This window comes from Aulonocara sp. 'chitande type north' Nkhata Bay, linkage group LG11 (assembly GCF_057382095.1).
Source record: "Aulonocara sp. 'chitande type north' Nkhata Bay isolate Kocher_YH1m ecotype deep benthic linkage group LG11, A_spYH_male_GT1.1, whole genome shotgun sequence".
In the NCBI taxonomy this organism is placed as follows: Eukaryota; Metazoa; Chordata; class Actinopteri; order Cichliformes; family Cichlidae; genus Aulonocara; species Aulonocara sp. 'chitande type north' Nkhata Bay.
Window position 1 is genome coordinate 39,559,207 of NC_141354.1, and position 17,530 is coordinate 39,576,736.

The following is a 17,530-nucleotide window of genomic DNA, read 5'->3' on the forward strand; positions in this document are numbered from 1 at the left end:
AAATCAGAGTTAAAAACTCTCCAAAAAGAGTTAAATTAACGCTCATGGTGTGGACCCATATAGACGCTTTAATGTTGAAATCAAATCTGTCAGTGTTAACTTGGGCATGCTGGGTTTGCTGTGTGCTGATGGTTTCATGTCATGAAGCTGCAGACTGAGCGTGCTCACAGTCACGGTTTTAATTTGAAACTCTTCGCATACATTTCCTGTCAGGACTGACAGACGGTGGCGCTGCAGAGCCCTCGTCTTTCTGGGCCATAAAAAGTTCCAGTTCGTAATTTGTGCTGCTGTGAGGAAAAGGAGGGAGGGGAAATGATTAAAGGCACTTTTTATTTTCAGACGTGTTGTTGTTTTTAAATGATTCAGATTCATTCTTGGACTCGTTTACAGCAGCTTTGTGTCGGCCTGAGAGGTTCCTGTTTTGGGGTCCTGATCTCTGTTTTTAGGTTCTGGTTCCTCTTTTGGGTTCTGGTTCTTTTTACTCTTATAGCCTGTCAAGTCTTTCCCTCCTCTGTAAGGTGGCCCCGCCCAATCTGTCCTCACCTGCTGTGATAGTGCTCACCTGTGCTCTGTCGTTCGTGTGTTTAAATCGTATTAAATTAATCCAATTTGATTAATTTTTATTGCTTAAAATGATCAGACTGTGTGACGTCGGCAGTGTCAAAGCTGCTGCGATGGTTCACATCATGTGATGTGATTCACGGCGTCCTGCAGTCAACGGTTCGACCCTCCAACCTGCCGGGGATCGAACCGTACAGGGAAGCGGGGCAGCTGTGACAGATGTGGAGCTACCAGCTGAAACTATCCTCCATTATTCCGATCGGCGTTGCATTTTCATTAAAGCGAATTCCTTTTGGTTCGGTTAAGCCAGACTTTGTCCTCCTGGTTTCGTTTGGTCTCTCATGAGGTGACATCTTTGTCTCCTTTGAGGCAGTAATCCATCATTTCATTACCAGCAGGACGAACATTAACAGCAGTATATTTGTTTTGTTTGATTTAGTCTTTGAGGTGTTCAGCACTTGTAGTTTTTATAAATAAGGAGTCTTGCTTTGTTCTTTTTATTTCATTTCTTCGATTGAAATGTTTTTCTCCTTTTTATTGCAGTTTTAGTTGATCGTTGTCTTAATCCTTTTTTTCCTGCCTGTAGTACTGCAGTGTGAACACAGGGGGCGGCAACGCGACGTCACCCGGGTTCGCTTCCCTTTAAGGACGCAACGGGTTTTACGTCATCGGAGAGAGATCCAATCGGTGGTCGCCTGCGCATGAGTCCCCGCCCCGTAGAGAAACCGCCATTACAAAATCAAAAACAGAGCTGACAGGTGATCGGCGGCTCGCGCGCAGTTTCGGGAGCAGGTGAGTGTTTCTCAGCTGTTGATCCACTGTTTCTCCGCGGGATTCCGGAGGCTCGTGTGCGGCTGCTCCGGGCCGGTTTATCGGCGGGTTATGGCTCGGTGACTGTTGAGCGACTAACGGCGGCGTTAGCACGCGGTGCTAGCTGCAGCCGTCCGCCGATAAACGGTAACGGCAGGTTCACGTTTTCCATTCACTTGCGGACCGTCTGCGCACAGGTGACCGCCAGGTCAGCGGGCTCGGCGGCGAGGAGGGAGGAAGCTGCCGGGTAGCGCTCAGCCTGTTAGCTAACTGCGCGCCAAGAATCCGCAAAGAGCGAAGAAACAAACAAAAGCCCGCAAAACCCCCCCAGAGTCAAACCTGAGTGTTCCACACGAGCGCCTGCGCACACACCTGCCCGCGTTTCATTCAGCGAACATTCACAGTAAAGTTAAACTGGGCTCCAGGGATTGATGGCTAGCACCCGCGCTGCCAGACTCGGTTCAGAATTCAGCAGATTTTACAAAGAGACGCACCTGCCAGGTAAAACAGGAGTGACAGATTGCAAGTGCCAACGTGATGGAGTCAGCGGACCTTTCGGCTCATGTCTCCACTCACTGTGTGTTAGTTTCTTCTCTCTGGGTTTGATTTTGATGCAGATGCTCTGACTGCTCAAAGAAAACTTGGGCATGTCTTCAGTTACACACATGGCAGCACACACCTCTCACAGCCTCATGTGTGTGATGGCAGTGTACTGCTTCTGATTAGTCCGGGAGGAAGAATCCTGACCACATGCCCGCTGGTGTGTGTTTGTTTCTTGCCCCTAGGATTCGTGGAGTGTCGGCAACAGGTCAGACATGAGTGACGCAGCGGAGGAGGCAATGGACAGCTCCGCGGTGTCTGAGGAGGAGGTGGAGGACCAGCAGGAACTGTCACAGGAGGACCAGACGAGTCCCAATAAAAGAGGCTCCAAAATCTCAGGTAACGGGGATCAGACGGCGTGAGGGGGTCGGGCCTGTGGGCTGGCTCAGACCAGTGATTTATGTTTGAGTTTGTTTTGGTCGCAGTTGTGGGAGAAATCATCGAAGGGAAACGGGCAAAGAAGACTGTGGAGAGGCTCGACTTCCAGGTGCCGAAACAAAGAGAGAAGCTCAAGATCGGAGACGGTGAGCGACGACGGGCCGTGGCCTCCACTGGTCTCAGCGTGACGTGTACGTGTCTGAACACTGCTGCTGTTCGTCTCTGTCGTTTTCAGGCAGCGGCGATAAATTGGGAGACATTCCTCGCACCAGCTACCAAATCACCAAGATGAAGCCGGCTGACCTGAAACCTCTGCACGCCATCCTGTTCGACAGACCTGGGAAGGTGGGAACGTTTAAACACACAAAACAGAAATCGGTTTTAAAAGCCAGATTACTCAGAGTAAATCCCGCTGAGGGGGTTCTACTTCCTGCCACCTGCTGCTGTATCTGAGAGGACCTCTGCCCACGAGTTGGCAGCAAACACGTTCGCGCTGTGTTTCAGTCAGTGTGGTCCAAACTGAAACTGCCGACTGTGAGAGAAACTTTTTAGTTCTGAAACAAATAAAGATGTCTGAGCGGGAATGTCCGTGTGGGTCAGATCCTCTAAACGCAGGACAAAGGAGACGTGAACAAAACCGTAACGACGATCTCTGCATCGGTGAAACGTCCGGTCTGCTGCCGAGCAGCGTGCGCGCCCTGAGGGGACGTGGCCCCACGGCGCTCTGACCTGTGTGCTGACCGTGTCAGGTGATCGGGCTGACTCTGAGCGCTGTTCCTTCTTTTTCAGATGGCGTTGATAAAGAAGAACCTGCGGCTGTTCAACGGCTTCGCCTTTGATGCCGACAGCGAGCAGTTTGCCAAAAAACGGGAAAAGCTTCTCAAGTAAGTGTGCGCTCAGTATTTCCATGACGGTAACCTACAGACAGAAGGTCAGAGGTCACGCAGCGCTCGGTGCGTTTACGGGAGGTGGGGATTCGTGTGCTTGGGCGGGACGCCCCACGGATAATGCCGTTTAAACGACCTGCTGACCTTCATTCAAACAAAGGGTTGCTGGTTCGATTCCAGCTGGAGACGTGATTTATGAGTTTAAAACTACCAAATCAAACACGGAGTCTCAGACACGTGACCTGTGACTTATCACCTGATCCGTGTGTCCACAAAGCTCCATCCATCCTCTGGGGGGGCGGAGCCTATCCCCAGTAACCATTGGGTGAGAGGCAGAGTACACCTGGACAGGTCGCCAGTCTGACAGGGCGTTTTTATTACCACGTCATATCAAACATGAATATGTGATGTATTACTGCAGTACTACCACTGTACCCCCCAGTGATGACTACAGAGGAGTCCACAGAGCAGACTCCTGCTCTGCGTCACACCATCCTCAGCAAACACCCACTCGGACGTCTTCAGCTGCGTGTCTGAGCGCGCTCAGAGCTGGGGAGCCGTCGCATGGAGCGGTGACCTCTGAGCGTCGGACTTTAACGCGGCGGGCAGCGAGATCGATTAAAAACCTTTTGCCGTGTTCGTGAAACCTTCATCTGTCCACGATGAAGCTCGTTCTCTGGCTAACCGCTGACTCTCTCCGTGCAGGAACTCAAACTTCACAAACAGCAAGCTGAAGGTGGTCTGCAGCGTGCTGGATCTGGAGAAGAAAGGAACCCACTCGGACCTGGTGGACCGAATCCTGACCTTCCTCACTGCACCGAAGAACAGTGGCAAGGTGAGCTGAGCTACCTGTGGCGCCGAGACTCTCCTGGACCTGAGCTTTTCAGTTTTTATTAAACGTGTCCTCTGACCTTCGGCAGCGGCTGCTAGTGAAGAAGAAGAGGAAATCGAAGAAGAAGCTGTCGGGCGACGACCCGATGGTGAAGAAGAAGAACAAAACCAAAACCGCCAGCTCGTCGTCCAGCCCCAAGAAGTCCAAAACAGGAAGCAAGTCCAAAGCCATCGTCATGGACTCGAGCAGCGACGAAGACGACGATGAGGAAGACGAGAAGGCGGGAGCTTCGGCGGAGGCGGAAGGATCAGACGCTGAGGAAAAACCGTCAGAGAAAGAGGAGGAGGAGCAGTCTGACAAGTCTGAGGAGTCTGCGGAGGAGGTGGTGGTGAGCACAGAGTGAAGCAGGTGGAGCAGAAGATGATCAGCTGACAGGAAACGGTCTGACCTGTGTGTGTGTGTGTGTGTGTGTGTGTGTGTGTGTGTGTGTGTGTGTGTGTGTGTGTGTTCCAGTCCAAGTCCAGCAGAGGGAGTAAGCGAGCACGGACACCAGCGAAGAAGACGGGTCTTCCCAAAAAGCGATCAAAGAAGGAAGTTTCAGATGAGTCGGAGTCGGACAGCGATGCAGATGAGAAGGTAAACACGCGAGCAGAGCGATATGGCCAAAAATATGTATCATGATATAAATTTGAAAATTTGCGATAACGATATAACTGACGATGTAATTGATGCGAGACAAAATACAACTCCACAACTTTACTAGTGCAAAACCCCATCCATTTATTTTCACTTAAACAAGCAGCTGTTTTATGTACATTAAAGCTATATAAACATTTAACAGTGCAAATGCAAATTCTTTGCTGAAAGTTTAACCAAAAGGCATTTCCAGTAGAAATGGGCTGACATATCCTGAGCATAACCATGTACAACATCCACTGAAGTTAAAAAGAGGAGCTTTGCAACATTAAACTGCAGTGAGCCAAATAAAAAAGTCAAATATGTATTTTTCGGACCATAAGGTGCACGGGATTATAAGACGCATCAAGGGAAACAAAGCAGTCAGATAAATCAAACTTTATTCAACTCATTCTTTTTTTTTTTAAAGTGTGCGTGTTAGTCCCCATAGGGAAATAGTTCCTCTGCATTTAACCCATTCACCCAGTGAAGCAGTGGGCAGCCACCAGTGCAGCGCCCGGGGAGCAGTGTGAAGGGATGGTACCTTGCTCAGGGGTACCTCAGGGTAGCCATTCAGTGGAGTCGAACCCCCGACCTTCCGATCATGGGGCCACCACTCTACCTACTGAGCTATCCCTGCCCCTTCTTTTTTTTTTTTTCTTCTTGCTTCCTCCACTTCTGGAGGATCGTGGCTCAAGAGTTGGGAGTTTGTCTTGTAATCAGAAGGTGGCCGGTTTGAGCCCCGGCTCGGACAGTCTCGGTCGTTGTGTCCTTGGGCAATTTTAATCTCGTTGGTTGGATCTTAGACTTCTTAACTGATAGATCACAGTGTGTGAGAATAAACGGCTGTTTTTCCAAACAGCTGAACTCTTCCACTGGCTCACCACAAGGTTGCTGTCTCTCTCCTCTTTTGTATATTTTGTACACTAATGACTGTCGCAGTACACAGGCCAACAGGCATTTCATCAAATATGCAGATGACACAGTCATTGTAAGCCTCCTTCATGGTGAAGAGGATTCCCATGGGCCTGTTGTGGAGGAGTTTGTTTCATGGTGTGATCAGTCCTTCTTAATGATTAACACCTTGAAAACCAAGGACATGGTTATAGATTTCAGGAAGTCATCCCCTCATCCTGCGCTTACAGTGGTAAATGGTGCAGCCATTGAAATGGTGGATAGTTACAAGTACTTGGGGGTTGTTCTTGATAAGACTCTGTCCTTCGAGTCACATCTTGCTGCTACAGTGAAAAAGGCCCAACAAAGACTTTTTAAGGAGGTTGAGAGGTTTTAATGTTTCATCTGAAATGATGACTCTCTTTTATAAAAGTTTTATTGAATCTGTTTTAACTTTCTGTATCATTGCTTGGTACGGTAATATGTCCCTGAATAATAAGACCAGACTTAACAATCTGGTTAAAGTGGCGGGCAAGATTTCAGGGAGGTCTCAGGTCCAGCTTGTGGACTTTTATAACAGGCAGGTGCTGAGGAAGGCAACTTCTGTCCTGTTGTGCTCAGATCATCCTCTCTTTAACGATTTTCAACTGCTTCCATCAGGTCGTCGTTATAAAATGACTGCAGTGAAGACAAAGCGACACAAATTGTCGTTTGTACCTAGTGCTATTATCTTAATTAACAACACTAAATTGTAAGTGTTGTTGCCATTGCACATTGCACTTTTTTCGATGGAATATCTAGGTTGTTTTATCAGGCTTATATTATATTATAGAATTTTTTTAATGAGTGTACGTGATGTGTTGGTTGTATGTTTGTTTGTTTTGACATACTGCGAATCAATTTCCCATCAGGGACAATAAAGTTACCATTGACCATTGACTGTCTGTGAAGGTTCTCAGTCATCGTAGTCAAAGGAGCTTGGAAAGAAAAGCGTCTGGACTTCTTTAAGTTGCTTGAAGACGTTTCACCTCTCATCCGAGAAGCTTCTTCAGTTCTAAGGTCAAATGGTGGAGAGTCCCAGATATAAACCTAGTGGGAGTTTCCCCCCACAGAGGGACAAAAGGACCCCTGATGATCCTCTAATCGCCTGAGCCAAGGTGTGAAACTGGGTGTGGGTCCCAATCAGCCAGAGTTTCGGGTGAGTTCATTGTGAAACCTGGCCCCACCTTATCATGTGAATTCCTGAGGTCAGATGGTCCAGGATGTGAGTGGGCGTTAAGGCGTCTGGGAAGGATCTCAAAACTGGATTATAGATGGCAGAGAGTTGGTGTCGTAAACCCCGCCTCTGTTCAAAGATGGTCGCTCACAGTGGACTTAGATGCTTCTTTCACTCCTCTTTCAAACCATCTGTCCTCTCTGTCCAAAATGTGAACATTGGCATCCTCGAAAGAGTGACCTTTGACCTTTAGATGCAGATGGACTGCTGAGTCTTGTCCTGTGGAGGTGGCTCTTCTGTGTTGTGCCATGCGCTTGTGAAGTGGCTGTTTGGTCTCTCCAATGTAGAGGTCTGAGCATTCCTCGCTGCACTGTACAGCATACACCACATTGTTAAGTTTGTGTTTTGGCGTTTTGTCTTTTGGGTGAACCAGTTTGTGTCTGAGCGTGTTGCTGGGTCTGAAATACACTGGGATGTTGTGCTTGGAGAAAACTCTCCTGAGTTTCTCTGATACACCGGCTACATAGGGGATGACAATGTTGTTGCGTCTGTCCTTCTTATCCTCCCTCGCTGGTGTCTGGTCTTCTTTTCTGTGCCTCTTTGCTGACTTTAAGAACGCCCAATTAGGATAGCCGCACGTTTTGAGTGCTTCCTTTACATGTGTGTGTTCCTTCTTTTCCCCTTCAGGCTTAGAGGGAACATGTTCTGCCCGGTGGTGTAGGGTCCTGATTACTCCAAGTTTGTGTTCCAGAGGGTGATGGGAGTCAAAGAGGAGGTACTGGTCCGTGTGTGTGGGCTTCCGGTAAACTTCGATGTTGAGGTTGCCGTTCTCTTCAATGTGCACAGCGCAGTCCAGGAAAGGCAGACAGTTGTCCTTTGTGTCTTCCCTGGTGAACTTGATGTTTTTATCCACAGCGTTGATGTGCGCAGTGAAGGAATCCACTTCTTGTGTCTTGATTTTGACCCAGGTGTTGTCCACATATCTGTACCAGTGGCTGGGTACTCTTCCTTTGAAAGAGCCAAGAGCCTTCCTTTCCACTTCCTCCATGTAAAGGTTGGCTACAATAGGTGACACGGGGGAGCCCATGGCACAGCCATGTTTTTGTCTGTAGAAACCCTCGTTGTACTTGAAATATGTAGTGGTGAGGCAGAGGTCTAACAGTGTGCAGATCTGATCGGGTGTGAAGTTGGTCCTGTCCTCCAAGGAGCTGTCTTCTTGTAGTCGTTTTCTGACAGTCTCCACGGCCTCCGTGGTGGGTATGCAGGTGAAGAGAGAGACTACATCAAAGGACACCATGGTTTCATCTGGATCCAGGGTAAGTTTCTGGACCTTGTCGGTGAAGTCGGTGGAGTTCTTGATGTGGTGTGGGGTGTTCCCCACGAGAGGCGCAAGGATGGTAGCAAGGTGTTTAGCAATGTTATAAGTGGCTGAGTTTATGCTACTGACTATGGGTCTGAGTGGGACAGCTTCCTTGTGGATTTCAGGAAGTCCGTAAATGCAGGGTATGGCATCCCCTGGGTAAAGGCGGTGATATGTAAGACGGTCAATGATTTTGTCCTTTTCAAAGTCTTGAAGGCAAGCTATAACTTTCTTTTTTTAGCTGCTTGTGGGGTCTCGCTTTAAGGCTTCGTAAGTATTGTTGTCACTGAGGAGAGTAGTGATCTTTGTGTGGTAATCTGTAGTGTTTAGGACCACGGTGCATCTTCCCTTATCAGCTGGTAAAACAGTGATGTTGTGGTCTTTGCTCAGGGAAGCGACGGCCTTCTTTTCTTGTATTGTGAGGTTGGATGGAGGGACTTTGGCACTGGAGAGCGTGGCTGAGACTTTCATCCTGATTTGCTCTGCTTCTGTCTGTGATAATTTATTGTAACATTAAAGTGTGAAGTATTTATTAATATGTAAATGTGAAAATGTATTTATGTATTTATTTATTCTTATTGATATATTGTATACTGTGGTGGAAGGTTGGGATTTAAGAATTTACCTGAGAGTGGAATAATGGTTTAGTCTGTGACAGCTGAACATATTTAAGGCTGCCAGTTGTCATTAGAGGATGGATTTTTGTGCTGTGAAGAAGCTCGACAAATTAATTGTGGTAAGGAGCGCCATATAGCAAATAAATACTTTGTTCCACTACACTTGCCTTGGTCTGTCTCACTGTCTTTCCAGCCGCTAGGGGCTGCCCTGTTACAAGCATTTTGGGCAAATGTTCAAACTCGCATCAGCCTGTGGGACAGGTGTCTGCTCCGGTGTGAGCAGCTGAACATTGCAGGTTTGTCACAGACCAGTTCTGTTGCAGGGTGTCAAATGTTTCCTCCAGGTCCATCACAGCATCTTGGTTACGACAGAGGTATCCAAATCCATGATCACTGTGAGAATTTTCCCATCTCCACTGACATCACGGCATCAGCCAAGCTTCACCTGTTTATAATGACAGGTGCTGCTCAGTTTAAGTCCTCGAGTAAATATATGGCATTTGGGGAATGAATAATCAAATAAAGGCATGTTAGAAAATGAATCTGTGCAGTGTCTTGATGCATGCTCAATCATCCAGGTAAGGAAATCCCAAAAGGTTGATTCTGTTCATCTGGACGTTTTCAGTGGGAGAAATGTTTTGTCACTCATCCAGGTGACTTCTTCAGTCTCAGCTGACTGCAGGTTTCCCCAACCATATAAACAGGACATTTGCACAATGACTGAAACCAGCACCACTGAATGAACAATGGCGTGGGAGCTCAGTTCCTTGATCATTAATATGCGAATTGTTATGACCATTGAACAAAGCCAATTGATGAAGGCCTAAGGAGCTTGGAAAGAAAAGCGTCTGGACTTCTTTGAGTTGCTTGAAGACGTTTCACCTCTCATCCGAGAAGCTTCTTCAGTTCTAAGGTCAAATGGTGGAGAGTCCCAGATATAAACCTAGTGGGAGTTTCCCCCCACAGAGGGACAAAAGGACCCCCTGATGATCCTCTAATCGTCTGAGCCAAGGTGTAAAACTGGGTGTGGGTCACAATCAGCCAGGGTTTCGGGTGTGTTCATTGTGAAACCTGGCCCCACTCTATCATGTGATTTCCTGAGGTCAGATGGCCCAGGATGTGAGTGGGCGTTAAGGTGTCTGGGAAGGATCTCAAAACTGGATTATAGATGGCAGAGAGTTGGTGTCGTAAACCCCGCCTCTGTTCAAAGATGGTCGCTCACAGTGGACATAGATGCTTCTTTCATCTATGTCCACGCAACTAGGGATGGGTATCGAAAACCGGTTCTTGTTGAGAACCGGTTCCCACTGTTTCAGTTCCTTGGAATTGTTTGCCATTTTTGCAAATGATTCTCTTATCAATTCCAGTCGCCCCGAATGATGTCACCACGTTGCGGAGCATCATTTACTTGGCAGGAAACACGGCGGCTCAAACGCTCAAAAGTTTGGTTACACTTTACGAGAACGGATGACAACAGGGCAACTTGCAATACTTGCAAAGTAGAGATTTCATTTACGGGCAGCGGTAACGTTTGCACGTCCTCTCCCGTTAATGCGGCAGGTAAATAATCAACTAACATATTATGTTAGCGCGATCTGCCTTATTACAAACCTGCCATTACTGTGCATTTAGTGACCATGATGAGACAGACAGAGTCTGGCTCAGATGCTGGCAGTTCTCGCTGCAGTCTGCCGGTAGCGTCTCCTTTCAGGCAGGATAGACGAACGTCACCGAGCAGTGACTCAGTTTGTGGTCAAAGGCTTGCAGCCGTTTGCCACAGCAGATGATTTTCAGTAAGTGAATGTGTTTAATTGTAGGCAGGGACATTACTGGATATTCTTGTGTAATTGCTGCAGAATAATTTATGTTACACTTTGTTATTGCTACAGAAGAATATTTATTCTATTATTTTACATTTACAGTTTTTTTCCTGGGGACCCTGTGACACCCCATTGAAGAGCCGCAGGCTGGATCTCTTAAGATCTCACTGCTGGGTTTGTAAGGCCATGTTACTCCTAAATTTCTACCTTGTTCAAAGAGAAGATATAAAACAAAGTTCTGAGCTAATCGACCTTAGTGTTCTTTTTAAAAAGAATCGATAAACAGAATCGAAAATGGAATCGAATCGTGAAAATCTTATCAATACCCATCCCTAGATGCAACAACATTGTCATCCCCTATGTAGCCGGTGTATCAGAGAAACTCAGGAGAGTTTTCTCCAAGCACAACATCCCAGTGTATTTCAGACCCAGCAACACGCTCAGACAGAAACTGGTTCACCCGAAAGACAAAACGCCAAAACACAAACTTAACAATGTGGTGTATGCTGTACAGTGCAGCGAGGAATGCCCAGACCTCTACATTGGAGAGACCAAACAGCCACTTCACAAGCGCATGGCACAACACAGAAGAGCCACCTCCACAGGACAAGACTCAGCAGTCCATCTGCATCTAAAGGTCAAAGGTCACTCTTTCGAGGATGCCAATGTTCACATTTTGGACAGAGAGGACAGATGGTTTGAAAGAGGAGTGAAAGAAGCCATCTATGTCCACTGTGAGCGACCATCTTTGAACAGAGGCGGGGTTTACGACACCAACTCTCTGCCATCTATAATCCAGTTTTGAGATCCTTCCCAGACGCCTTAACGCCCACTCACATCCTGGGCCATCTGACCTCAGGAATTCACATGATAAGGTGGGGCCAGGTTTCACAATGAACACACCCGAAACTCTGGCTGATTGGGACCCACACCCAGTTTCACACCTTGGCTCAGGCGATTAGAGGATCATCAGGGGGTCCTTTTGTCCCTCTGTGGGGGGAAACTCCCACTAGGTTTATATCTGGGACTCTCCACCATTTGACCTTAGAACTGAAGAAGCTTCTCGGATGAGAGGTGAAACGTCTTCAAGCAACTTAAAGAAGTCCAGACGCTTTTCTTTCCAAGCTCCTTTGACTTGGGCAAGACTCTTCACCCGTTGCCTACTGGTGGTGGTCAGAAGGGCCGATGGCGCGATATGGCAGCCTCACTTCTGTCAGTCTGCCCCGGGTTCTGGCTACAACTGTAGCTGCCTCCACCCGTGTGTGACTGTGTGTTGGGATGACTGGGTGTGTAAAGCGCTTTGGGGTCTCTAGGCGGGACTAGTGAAAGCACTATACAAATACAGGCCATTTACCATTTCTGTAACATTGATTTATTAATGTTGAATTCTCTCGCAGCTGCTCTGTTCCCACGTTGTTGCAGTATATTAATGACTAACCTCGTATTGTGGATGGATTATCTCAGTTGTTCTCCTGATGAGTTTGGTCCGTTTACAGCATCCTGCTATGCGATTGCATTTGTCTCTAACCATCAGGAACCCTCACGTTAACTTTTATCGAGTGGGAAAAAGTTAGCGTTCATCCTCCAGCTTCAGTGTTTATGTTATGCTAACATAGCTGTGTCGCTAGCATTCGTATATCATTATATAGCAGCTAGCCCAACTTCAGTAACCCTACAAACGTCACTGCTGTTTAGCTTTCTGTCTTCATTTATGTTGGAAGTGACAGCAGAGCTGTACGTTTTAATTTTTTCAGAAATCTCTGTCAGAACATGCTATATCATGTTTAGGTAACTAGCAAAACTAGCGAGCTAACTTCCTGCTAACTTCTAACTCAGTTAAATGTAATGAATCCTGTTTTCATGGATGCCTGGATGTTAAACTTCATAGTTCCACCTGGTAAAGCAGCAACACTGATCATTTTATTAAAGGTGAAAGAATTTAGACCGTTTTTAACTCTCAGTGATGTTTGTTTGACTTCGGGACCTTAAAGGACTGAGTTTAGGACCCATATTACTCCCAGATTTACGAGCACCTTAGTCCAACACTGTAATGCAAGTTTGATTCACAATTTATTGTCAATCAAATTCATTCATTGACGCAGCTGAAGCTTCCTCACGTTACAAACACGTCTTCATCCAGATGCAGGCTGATGTTCCCGGAAACCACCGCCTGGACCACATCCTCCTCCAGCAGCTCTCTGTGACCATCCTCTCGCTCTGCAGAGTCGATGATGGCGGCTGTAACAGCCATAATAGTGCGGTGTCTCCTTAAGACAGCCTAATTTGATGTTTAGTGATGTCACGGGTGCCCTCTGTAGAGTGTGGGAGAAGCGTGCTCGCACACCTCATGTGTTTACCTCATTAACTCAACGTAACGTTACAGGTTGTATGAACTCTGCTCGCTTCATGTATGATGAGACAGCAGCCGTTCAGTCGGGCTTGTAAGGTTGGCGTTTATTAAAGGACAAACACTGTGGAATTCCCACTGCCACTATGGTCGCAAGCTTTTGACTGTCCTGCTGAGTGTGTCGGCTGCCTCTAACCACTGAATACAGCCCACGTTACATGATGATTTCTTTTCCAGCCCAGGAAGAAGAAAGCCGCTGCAGCCAAACCTGCGGCCAAGACGAAGAAGGCGGACAGCAGCAGCCACCGCAGGAACAACACAGGTGAGCTCGTCTCATCGATCAGTGTGACCTGTGATCAGAGGTCTGCGGCGTCACGCTCATGTTGATCCCAGGTGTGGGTCCGACCCAGGTAGCTCAAAGTTTAACACCCAGTTTGCAGGTAAAAACCATAAATTTATGTTTCACAGCGAAGTGCTCACTGAGACTTTAGGTGACAACCGTTAACCTTGTTACCAAAATAAGAGCCCTCAGAAACGAGGCAGCTGAAGGTGTGACGAAGACTTCCTGTTCTGATGTTTACCCAGGCTCGTCCAAAACATCCTGATTGGTCAGAATATGAGTCAGTTTAGTTCCTAATGAATTGGCCACTGCGTGTTTCGGAGCGACCTCCACAGTGAGGACGATGATGTCAGAGACCTGGCTGTAAATCTCCTGTTCTTCTTCTTCGTGTGTTTTTCTGCGGCTCGTTGTCGTGCAGCGGAGGACAGCTCTGACGACGACGAGCCGCTGATCAAGATGGTGAAGAAGGGGCCGAGCGACGAGCAGCTGAAGGAGACGGTGCAGAGTCTGCTGAAGGAGGCCAACCTGGAGGAGATGACCATGAAGCAGATCTGCCAGAGGGTCAGTCTCCCTGCTTCTTGTGTTACCATGGTTACAGATGCTGAGCAGTGTGGACAGGTGGGGGCGTCACCCTCAGGCTGCAGCAGCTGTCCAAACATGTGGCTCGAGGGCCCAGAAAAGGCCTGCCCACACACACACACACAGTGTCGGTACTCTAACTCTGACATAATGCTCACCCTCACCCTCACCCAACTGTAACTTGGGTGAGACTTTGTCTCAGACTTGTGGGGACGGACACGTTGGTCCCCACAAGTAAACCAGCTGACTGAGGGGGTCAGGGGGGTGCGCGCGCGTGTGTGTGTGTGCGCGTGCGTGCGTGCGTGCGTGCGTGCATGCGTGCATGTGTGTGCGTGTCACAGCTCAGTTTGTCTGACGGTGAGGCGTGACACTCTGTTCCAGGTGTTTGACACGTACCCCGAGCACGACCTGAGCACCAAGAAGGACTTCATCAAACAGACCGTCAAATCTGTGAGTACACACACACACGCTGTTCTTCCTGATGGTGTGGGGACATTAGTGCAGTGCTTTGCTGTCCACAGTAAAGGGCAGCAGCAGGTCAGAGGCGTGTCTGCCACAGCCTTCATCTCTGAGCAGTCGCTGCATGCTGTGGGTCACATGTTTGTCATTCCTCAAAACAAGTACTCTATTACACAGAATACTCGTTACCTACTCTGTAATTGTCGTCCAACAATATAAACTGAGCTACAGTCGCACACACTGACACGGAGCCCATGACGACACGCACACAAAGAGACTTCAGAGCGGTCGTCACGGTGATTGTGAAACATGAGCAGGTGCAGGCGGGGCTGCAGCCTGACTGCTCACCTGTGTGTTACCTGCTGAAGCTCCAGCCCCGCTCATCAGCCAACAGGAGATCAGCTGATTTATTCCCAGGTTACCGTCCTCCTCGATGTCAGGTTAATATTTACAGGTGAATAGAAACGTGTCAGGTTTGCTTTCTGTTGAGGTGAAATGCTTCTCACATACAGGAAGTTGTAGATTAAAGCCATGCACCAAATCTTTCTTGATAAACCACAATTAACGAGTCTTTTACAAATGACTATAAATACTTGAACATCACAGACATTACGTACAGTATTTAATGACAGCAGGAAGTGTCTGTTGTGGGCTTTTATTGTGAAAGGTAAGGAGGAAAAGGTTTGCTGATGTCCAGTAGGGTCCTCTCAGAGCAGCTTCATCTTGCTGTTTCTTTAAAAACCAAAACAGGAAGCGAGTCGGTGCGTCACCATGTTTATCAAAACCACACATGTTAGAAACCATTTGATTGGCTGCTGCGTGTGGACGCGTTTCTCATTCTGCAGCCACCTGAGCCGCCACCAAAACCCCGCCCTCCTCGCTCGCTGTCACCGTTCGGTCTGCAAACAGGAAGTTCACAAACCGCCGTCATGTGTTGTTTTTCACTTTGTTTCTTTACGTTCATGTACAGAACTGTGTGTAGCAAGTACATAAGCTAAAATAATTTAAGTTGGTTATGAATAGTTGGGCTAATTCAGAAGATATCAGATTCGGCTCTAGGAGGTGAGTGAAGTACAATAACCGTACAACCACAGATATTGTGATTACAATTGTTATTTATAGTGAAAATAAAGTGCAATTACCAAACACCAATATTTACAAAATCTGCAGACAAGGAAAAAATAAAACAATTCAAGCTTGTAAAATATCCGCTGCACGGCAGTGCAGGAACCTCGTCCAACCTCTGGCAACAATGTCCATAAAGTTTATTTCATGAGTGATATAAGTCCAACGCGTATGACAGTCTAGACAGGTTGAAATTTGAAGTAGGATGATCAGCACTAAGATTCCAAAGCTGAAATCTCAGAAGTGAGATTTAGGGGACTAAACCAAGAGGGGAGAGTGTAGGCCGCAGCAGCCTCCTACCAGACCGCAGGAAGTTGTAGCTGGGATTCTGGCTCGTTGGGCCTAGCTCGCCATCCAAAGTAGTGGTGTCGCTGTGGTCTCTCCAGGGCACCACTAGCCTGCACTATAATCACAAAACCACTATTAGCAAAATTCATCTAAACTTCCCAAGCTAGCTTTAGTTCCAGTGTACACATAAAATCCATGAGAAAATACAACAAATACATATCCAACCATTGTAATGAATTAAAACAAATGACAATCTCAAATAACAAAACTACCGCCACGTAAAGTGAGAGTAGTAGTAATGCAGTAAGCCTCAGCCTCAGCTATCCCATCAGCTAATAGCACTGGCATACTGATACAGGTTACAAATACAAACAAACATTCAGACTCACTCACCATTCACTACGTGCGATGTCACATACGAGCCCCACGCATCTACCCACGGCGGTATCAAAATACTGTTGAACGCAATCCACAATTAATTCAAAAACAAGCCAAGATAGTAAACAGCGAAGAGCGCTCGCCCTACGTACCTGTTGCTTCCATCCGCTAACGCCTCTCCCGCGCGTCTTTTCGAGACGACAACCCGGAAGGCATATATCGGTGCCTCGCGAATGTGATTGGTCACAACAGGCATGTGCAGACACGCGCCATGACGCGTCGCGATGCCTTCACGGGCACGCTCCCAATTGGAATTTAAATTTTCGGCTTAGTTATAGATGCAGCTCTTTTTATGTGGGTTACATGTGCAAAAGTCTTGAGCCTCACAGGAAGAAACGCTGATGAAGGTCTGAGGAACAGGACCTCAGCATTACTGAAGCGGCGTAGCGTCACCCTGCACGTCCTCGCGCTGAGCTGAAGGATCAAACTCTGTATTTACACGTGTGAAATCATACAGCTCTTCTAACACACGTGGGCTCAAGACCTTTGCACAGTACTGCAGCCGTTTAACCATCAAAGCACAGACCCTGCCATTTGGTGACCCCGCCTCTGCCACGCGGCGATGCATCATGGGAACGGCGAGGGTTTGGGGTGCTCTGGTCTCACAGGTGAACCCTGCAGGTGTTCCTCAGCTGTGTTTTCTCTCCTCACAGCTCATCACATGAAGACGGGAAGGGAACGACCTCGGCCAGCAGCTCCTCCCCCCACATCTGCTTTCTCTTTTATATACGTTTTTTTTATTCCTGCGTGGAGCTCTCACGTGAACTCATCACTGTTGTGTCGCCCGCTGTCGAGTCCAGAGCAGAAGCTGTTTGTCTGAGGAACAGGAAGTAAAGAGAGCGTGACTCCGGGAGAGCCGAGCTCTGGACTCTGTCGTAGTCGAAGCTTTTCTCGAGTTTTCTTCTGTTGTTTTGTTCTCGTTTGAATCTTCTGAGATGTGCTGAAAAACTTTGATTAAAATTCTACCTTTTTTCAACAAACTCGTCTCCGAGCGCTTTCTAACCCACCAACTCCTCACAGCCACCAAACAGGAAACGGCAGCCTCAAACTCAGGAACAGGAAGTCTCCACCTGATCATCAGCGCTGCGTGGCGTTAGCTTCAGGGACTTCCTTAAAGCCTGGACATGTTTCAGGGCCGAAGTAATTCCAGAGTCACTAAGAATGAGGAAACAGAGTGCAGACAGGAGCACCCGAGGAGACCAGTTCATTAACAAACAGAACTGATGCTCAACATTATAACAAGGCTGTGCAAAGTTACTTATGTTGGTAACATCAACAAAGACGAGCGGAGACATGACAGCGAT

At 47.6% G+C, this 17,530-nt stretch overlaps 1 protein-coding gene across 3 annotated transcripts; it reads left to right on the plus strand.

The window, feature by feature from the left end:
• Positions 1-1,193: 1,193 nt before the first annotated feature.
• dek (DEK proto-oncogene) lies at positions 1,194-17,220 on the plus strand. 3 transcript variants are annotated; one of them, XM_086312687.1, is made up of 12 exons: positions 1,194-1,353; positions 2,157-2,310; positions 2,397-2,495; positions 2,585-2,694; positions 3,139-3,233; positions 3,942-4,071; positions 4,157-4,456; positions 4,582-4,704; positions 13,235-13,319; positions 13,756-13,898; positions 14,298-14,366; positions 16,880-17,220. In XM_086312687.1, the coding sequence occupies exons 2-12, from the start codon at positions 2,187-2,189 to the stop codon at positions 16,889-16,891; spliced, it is 1,290 nt and encodes a 429-aa protein (XP_086168813.1). In that variant the 5' UTR covers positions 1,194-1,353; positions 2,157-2,186; the 3' UTR covers positions 16,892-17,220. The 3 variants fall into 3 exon arrangements, with proteins under 3 accessions (XP_086168813.1, XP_086168815.1, XP_086168814.1); XM_086312689.1 differs by having other exon boundaries at positions 4,157-4,450; XM_086312688.1 differs by lacking the exon at positions 1,194-1,353 and adding an exon at positions 1,614-1,872.
• The last annotated feature ends 310 nt before the right edge of the window (positions 17,221-17,530 follow it).